This window comes from Ammospiza nelsoni, chromosome 4, assembly GCF_027579445.1.
Source record: "Ammospiza nelsoni isolate bAmmNel1 chromosome 4, bAmmNel1.pri, whole genome shotgun sequence".
Lineage (NCBI taxonomy): Eukaryota > Metazoa > Chordata > Aves > Passeriformes > Passerellidae > Ammospiza > Ammospiza nelsoni.
Genome location: NC_080636.1, coordinates 27,844,518 through 27,851,476, shown reverse-complemented (window position 1 = coordinate 27,851,476; position 6,959 = coordinate 27,844,518). Strand labels below are relative to the sequence as shown.

The following is a 6,959-nucleotide window of genomic DNA, read 5'->3' as shown; positions in this document are numbered from 1 at the left end:
GTGCAATCTGGACTACACTCTGCAAGTCTGACACAAAGGCTTTGCAGACATCACAGCCTAATCAGGTGGATGAGAAAGCTTCCATCCCTTAAACCATTGGGGTTTTGATTTTGTAACCAGACATCTGTGTCCCACAGCTATCATAGCGACAATATATTTACATGAATCTTTCACTTGGATTCTAGGTCACTGTCCTTCTTCCATGCTCTGGTTGATTTTTCTCTCAGAGGTTCCCCATGGCATCTTCCAGTGAAAATCCACTACCAAAAGCCCCACTGAAGCTCAAAACAGAAAAATCAGTTTAGCAAAGTACATACAACATCATACACCATGTATTGGTAAAGTTACCTCACATCTTTTTCAATTCTTACTTTCCCCAAACATCTACCATTTCCAATGACACTTGGCTCTAGTTTTTATTTGATCTTCCTAGAGGATTAGTCTCACCAACACCATGTAACTAATTTGAATCAGATGAAAATCCTGCATCTGTTGACTGACTTCAAAATAAAGATACTTTTGTGCTTAAATGTTTACAGGGTTAGGGCCCCATTCAAAGAAGTTGCCTTCTTGTTCTCATTGGCACCACAAATGTCCCTGGTAATACAGGGATGGCAATTCACGCACTGAAGCAGCAGTTCTTGCAGAATTATTCTAGTTACCAAGATTATACTGACAGCCAGGCAAAGTGCTGAAGGATTGTGTCCCATCTAGGAAGCACAGTGTTAAAACTGGGATCTCACTGGGATCACTCAGGGAGATAAAAACAATTTGTGCTTTTGAAATGCAGAGTTCTCTGTGGATGAGCTGCAGTCACAACGCGCAAGCTCCTTGCTGCCAGCTGCTCAGTTCGATGTGTGCACTCGCCAGGTTTGTGTGTCTGAGGGGTCAGCCCCTCTCTCTCCTTCCCTTCTCCAGGACCCTGCAGGGCCGGGGACATGGCAAATGCCAAAGGGCCTGGAGAGGGCTAGCATTCATCTATCTTGGCTTAGATGTGCTCAGAGCAAACAGTAGGTATTTGTTTCCAAAAAGCTCAGGCACCACAATAATTTTCAACAATGAATGCAGCTCCCCCTTCCAAACCACTCACTTAATAGCAATGACTGTGCATGAAAACAGAGCCCAAGTGGTATTGCAGCAAGCTGTAGCTGCACATCATCTGACTAGATTTTAGAAAAGTTACTTGTTAAAATAAATATAGGGGCATGTTTTCTACAGCTGCATTTTGGAAACTTTTGTAGAAATACAGAAAGCATTAAAGTGAGCTGCCAGTGACTCTACTGTTTTCTATGGACCCTGTAACTATTTCATGTAAATAGTTTTTAACTTACCCCTATAATTCAATTTTCTTTGTTGACTGCCCAAAGTGCTTTTGAGGCAAACACTTCTTGCAGGTCACCCAACCCTTATCAATTCTTTTTCTCTTTGTAGTCAAACCAAACAAAACCAGCATCACCACAAATAAAACTGGCTTTTTTTAGCAGCAGGTACCTTTGGTTTTCACTAACTATCTGCCACTAGCACACTAGCCCTTACATGCAGCCTAGTTTCAGCAAGGTCAGTAGTTGAACTCACTGCCAGAGTTCCCCAAATCACCCAGCAATACCGGTGACCTGACCCACAGTGTGATGGAGGTGGGGGTATGAATGAAGGCTGCCAATATTCTGGTTTAAGACCTCATAAGAATAGCAAGTGCAGTTTTTATTTGCATGGTGTTGACTCGCTGCCACTTGAATCACATGAGTCTTATTTGATTTTTCATGGATTTTATTTGATCTCTAGGAAAACTTTGGCTTCTCCCACTCCCTGTATCTTTCTGTGAGCAACAGGGGTGTAATTTCAAAGGAAATTACACTCTTTCCCCAGTACAGTGAAAGAGCTGGAATTGCATTGCATGCAAAATAAAATCACTTCTCCATTAGCTTAGTCATTTGTGGACAAGCTCCCATGCAATTTGCAGGGAAAGAGGAAAAGGTGGCACGTGGAGGTACACATATGTATAGGCATGCATAGTTATGTACCCAGCTGTGTATTTCTATCTACCTGATTATCTACCTGTTTATACCTCTCTTTACTGATCTATCTAGCCCATGGGATTTATATTGTGCGTATGGATAACACATTAATGACCATTAATGACCACCACTATTAATGTGTGTTTATTTTTTCCAAAGGACTACCTCACAAACTTCTCTTTAGCAGGCACTAGTTAATAATTTTGATAAAAAGGCGGGAAGGGCAGCTGTGTCAGGCACTTGTCGGATCCCATTGCCGGGACGTGGCCGGTTGGGGTGGCTGGGTACATGCTGCATGGTTGGGGGACTCCGCGCTGTGAACTCAGCGCTGTCGCTGCCAGGCACTCCACACCCGGGGTGCAGTCGCTGCCAGCAGGATCGTGGCTGTGTCTCACTGACAGTACCTCATGTGGCGGGCCTTTGGGATCGCTTCTGTTGGGCGGATTTTAGGAAACCCCAAAAAAGCACGATGAAGCGCCAGACGACGCTGAATCTTACTGCTGAGGCCCTCCTGCCGCCGATCAGGGGACAGGGAGAGCTCCTGCCGCCCGTCCGAAGGGGAGCATCCCGGCGGGATGCACAGGGGGCCCTGGCGCCGGGAAGGGGGCGGGATCGTGCTGGGGAGGGCGGGGGCTCGGCCCCGGGCCCGCCCCGGCCACAACAGGGGCGGCACCGTTCGCCGGGGTCCCGCATCCCCGCCGGGCGGTGTGGGGCGTGCGGAGCGCCTCGGCTCGGCTCGGCTCGGCTCGGCTCGGCTCGGCACGGCACGGCACGGCTCGGCACGGCTCGGCACGGCTCGGCTCGGCACGGCTCGGCTGCCGTCGGGCAGAGTGTTCTCTCGGCGCCCGCAGCCCCGCAGCGGGATGGAGCCCGGCGCGGCGCGGCTGCTGGCGGTGCTGCTGTGCCTGGCTCCAGGTAAGCCCCGGGGTACCCGCGGTACCCGCTCCGGTCTGCCGGGCAGCCCCTGAGGAGAGGGACGCGGGGATGCCCGGGTGCCGGCTATGGGTTTCCTATGGGTCTGTCGGGGCTGGGCCAGGGCGAGTCCCCGGGTGGGACGGAGCGCCGGTGGCTGCGGGCTTGCGGAGCCCTCCTGTCCTGTCCCCTCGGCCTCTCCTGTCCGCCCGGCCGGTGCTGGCCGTCGGAGAGCGCTGCCTGCTGCGGCACGCTGCCCTGCCCGCTTGGCTCCGGCATCAGCTGTCGTTTCCGAGAGCAAAATGTCCCTGGAGCCAAACGCGGGAAACCTGTCATGGGAAGAACCTGCTCGGAATGCGAGTGATCAGAGCCCGGGGAAGCGCTGGCGACACGGGGAGTGTCCCGCTCCGGGCACGCTGTCTCTGGCCCGGCTGTCACGGCCGGGGCTGCGGCTCGGCCCGGGGAGCCGGGACTCCCGAAGGTGATGGCAGCAGCCAGGGAGGAGTGAAAATCTTTCCCTGTGGTACTCCCTGTGGTACTCCCAAATGTTACACAAGCTGGGCTGGTGTCTCAGAGCAAGCACTGGCACCCAGAGGGCAATCACAGCCCTCACCAGCGCCAGTGGCTCCGGGTGGGTGCGATGCAAGCCGCTGTGCCGATAGTCCGGGAGTAACACAGTTTTGCCTAACTTCTTAGGAGGAAAGAGAAACTTAGGAAATCACAGCATAAAATAAATTAATGGGATTTCAGATTTGTGACAAACTGTGAAAATAGTTCCTTTGCTTAATTCATTGATCAGTAGTCTCAAAGAAGTATATTCGATTTATTATAAGAAAAGCTGGTAATCCCCAAGGGAGTGAGATCATCAGATGAAGGTTCACTTCGTTTCAATGTCCCACATCCTCTTGTTAGACCTTGAAGTTGGCAATGCAAGAAAACAGGAACTCCACCCTGGCTGCTGAATTGTAGTGCTCTGCAGCTAGCTCCTGACCATCTGCCTTTGCTTCCTGTTATGACAGAATTTTTTAACTTTTTGGGATGTGTGAAAAATCATGATTTACCCTTCGCTGCTAAATAGATGATGTGAAAGTGTCCACTTAAATCCGGATGAATATTCCTGCATATAATACTTTTCTGATTGAGTAGCATTTACTTGTTTATTTGGTTTATTAGAGAGGTTTCATACGTGTTTTTGCAGGTTTATGTATGTCTCTGGATCAGCCAAGCCTTAACATCCAAAAAGATGTCCTCACAATAATGGCAAACAACACACTAAATATTACTTGCAGGTAAGGACAAGTCTGTTCAGCATGATTTTGATGACTGGTAATTTATGTAGTGAGCTTTTGTACAGAATCCCACATGATGTGATCTCTCTCTCCTGTCAGGCCACCTTTTTTCTCTCCACTCCCTTTGGGCCTTGTGCCTCACTTTTCCCTAATGAGTTTTAGAAATTATGTGGGAGGGCTGCGGCCAGAGAGAGCTGGGGAGTGTAGGGTGGCTGTGGGAGGAAGCATTGGCTGTGTCCTTGTGCATCGTGCTGGTGAGCCATACTCTCAACACTCTCTTTTGGGTGATTTGTCACTTAGATTCAGCAGAATGTAAACCTCAAGTAGCTTCAGTGTAGCTGTTGGCAGTAGGTTGTGTGTGTGAATTTGTCCTACACGGTTTGATGCTCTCTGTGTGTGATGGGGTGAAGCCTGTCCCTCTCCACAGCCGCAGAGACTGGTGGGGCTGGGGCTCACATCACAAGTGTCTGCTGCTCTAACATCTGCTTTCCCAGAGGTCAGAGACCGCTGGAGTGGTCATGGCCAAGCAAGCAGAGCAATGCTGAGCGGCGTGTCTCCGTGACAGAGTGCAGTGATGGCCCCTACTGCAAGACGCTTACTCTGAGCAAAGTCATTGGCAATGACACAGGGGACTACAAGTGCCTTTACAGGGACAGCCAGGCAGCTACAACCATTTATGTTTATGTCCAAGGTAAGTGCTTACACTGCTCTCAGGTGTCTTTTCCCTAGTGTCAAGAGAAGAAAGGAATATAGTGTCTCAAAACAGTTTTGATGTAAAATTTATTAATCCTAGAATATTTGATCCTATGGAACATTTTTCTTGTTTTCATGTTGACTAATTAAATTCAGGTATGCTAGTTGCCATCAGCATAAAATCCTTTATACCTATGATTCTGAACTGACCTGCCATATGCAGTACATGGTCTGCTGTTCTCCACCCAGAATTTAGCATAGCTAAATTCCACCCAGAATTTAGCATACATATCTCTGCTGAGCTCTGAGCCTGTCCTCATGCAGAGCTATTACTGACCTCAGCAGGAGTTTCATATGAGAGAGGATTGCAGAGGTTTTATATTTGTTAAAAATTACAGATCCAATCTCGTGTATGATTTGTACTGATACCATTTAAAAAAACCCCAAAACCACCCAAACCCCAAAACATAAACTTTCACACATTTGCTGACTCTGGTGGTAAAATCTATGTAGGCTGTAAGAGCTCAGTTTTCAGCTGAGTGTCACAGACACTGCAAAGCCTCCAGTTATACACTCAGCTTCAATAAGTGCATTCATTGAGGCATCTGCCTTTTTGTACTGATGGCTTCACCCTCGTTTCCATATGCATCCTGTTTCCTCTTTATTGTTAACTTATAGTTAGCATTTTGAGAAATGAGATGTAATTAAGTACATGACTTAGCTTGTTTTATAACATCATGGAGCTATTTTTTTTTTGGTGTTCTGCTCTGACTTTGAAAAGGATGCTGCCATCAGGGGAGTCAGTGTAACATGTCACAATTTTTAACTGATACTTCCTGGAATACTTATGCAAGGAAAGTCACGCTAGGGTAAATCAGTTTTTTGTCGACAAAAGGACTGCTGTAGCAGGAAGCCATTCTCCAAAGTGCACTCTGCTGCTGATAACTGTTTTGAGAAAATTATATTCTAAATCTAGGGGGTGGGGTATCTATAAAGACATGTACCTCCCCTATTTAGTCTCATTATTTCAGTGCTTTATGACATGGATAATAGTACAACTGACTTGTGAAAAAATAGGGAAATAAGAAAACTGGAAAGGTTTCCAGTTTCCATAATCATGTGATGAATAATACCCACTTATCGATTGAATATTTTTCTAGATTACAGATCACCATTTGTGACTTCAGTTAGTGATCAGCTTGGCATTGTATACATCACTAAGAACAAAACTGTGGTAGTGCCGTGCCTTGGAACCGTGTCAAATCTCAATGTATCTCTACATGCGGTAAGGAAAAAGCCTTCTATTTTTTCAAGAGTTAGTTGAAGTCACTCTGGCATAAATATGTTGTTTGAAGTAAAAATACATTTCTTAAAAACTCCTTTCCATCATTGTGAGTTTTATAGCCTGTGATTACAAGATGAGTGCTGTACCTGTACTCTCAAAGCATGTACTAATTCCCTGAGCTAGAATGTTGAAATGGGGGCCCTGCAGTTGTGGCAAATGCTGGTAAAAATTCAGGGTTGTTCGATTTTTGAATTCTGACTATGTGTTTTATCAATATTCCAAACAGAAATATCCAGAAAAGATATTTGTTCCTGATGGTAAATCCATTTCGTGGAATAATAAAAGAGGCTTCACTATACCCAGTCATTTGATCAACTATGCAGGCATGGTCTTCTGCGAAGCTAAAATAGATGATGAAAGCTACCAGTCTATGATATACATAGTTGCAGTTGTAGGTAAGCCAAAGGTTTTTATTTCTCTGTAACCGATGTTCTTTTGCTTTCTACAGCATACTGAACCAATTACATTTGGTTGGACGCTAGGTTATTCAATACTGACAATGCAGTTAATGCAAAATGGATGTTGAGATTTATATCACTTTTCTTTTAAATGCAATGTATTGTGTTCTTTCTGGTTGATCATTGGGATAAGTGCTTCTATTTTTAGTGTTTTACATTGATGCCAGGGATTTTAATACTTTTTTTTTCTGACAACACAAACCTTTTCCCTAAAATCACTTATCCACAATCTCAGTCACAGTGGAAG

General features: G+C 46.2%; 1 protein-coding gene across 1 annotated transcript in view; it reads left to right on the top strand.

Annotated features, from left to right (window-relative positions):
- Nucleotides 1–2,720: 2,720 nt before the first annotated feature.
- KDR (kinase insert domain receptor) overlaps nt 2,721–6,959 on the top strand; it is a 30,481-nt gene continuing 26,242 nt past the window's right edge. Inside the window, exons 1-5 of the mRNA XM_059470283.1 lie at nt 2,721–2,930; nt 4,126–4,216; nt 4,711–4,907; nt 6,070–6,194; nt 6,481–6,649. Of these exons, the coding sequence (XP_059326266.1) occupies nt 2,879–2,930; nt 4,126–4,216; nt 4,711–4,907; nt 6,070–6,194; nt 6,481–6,649 (634 nt within the window). The 5' untranslated portion in view covers nt 2,721–2,878. The remainder of the gene's footprint in view (nt 2,931–4,125; nt 4,217–4,710; nt 4,908–6,069; nt 6,195–6,480; nt 6,650–6,959) is intronic.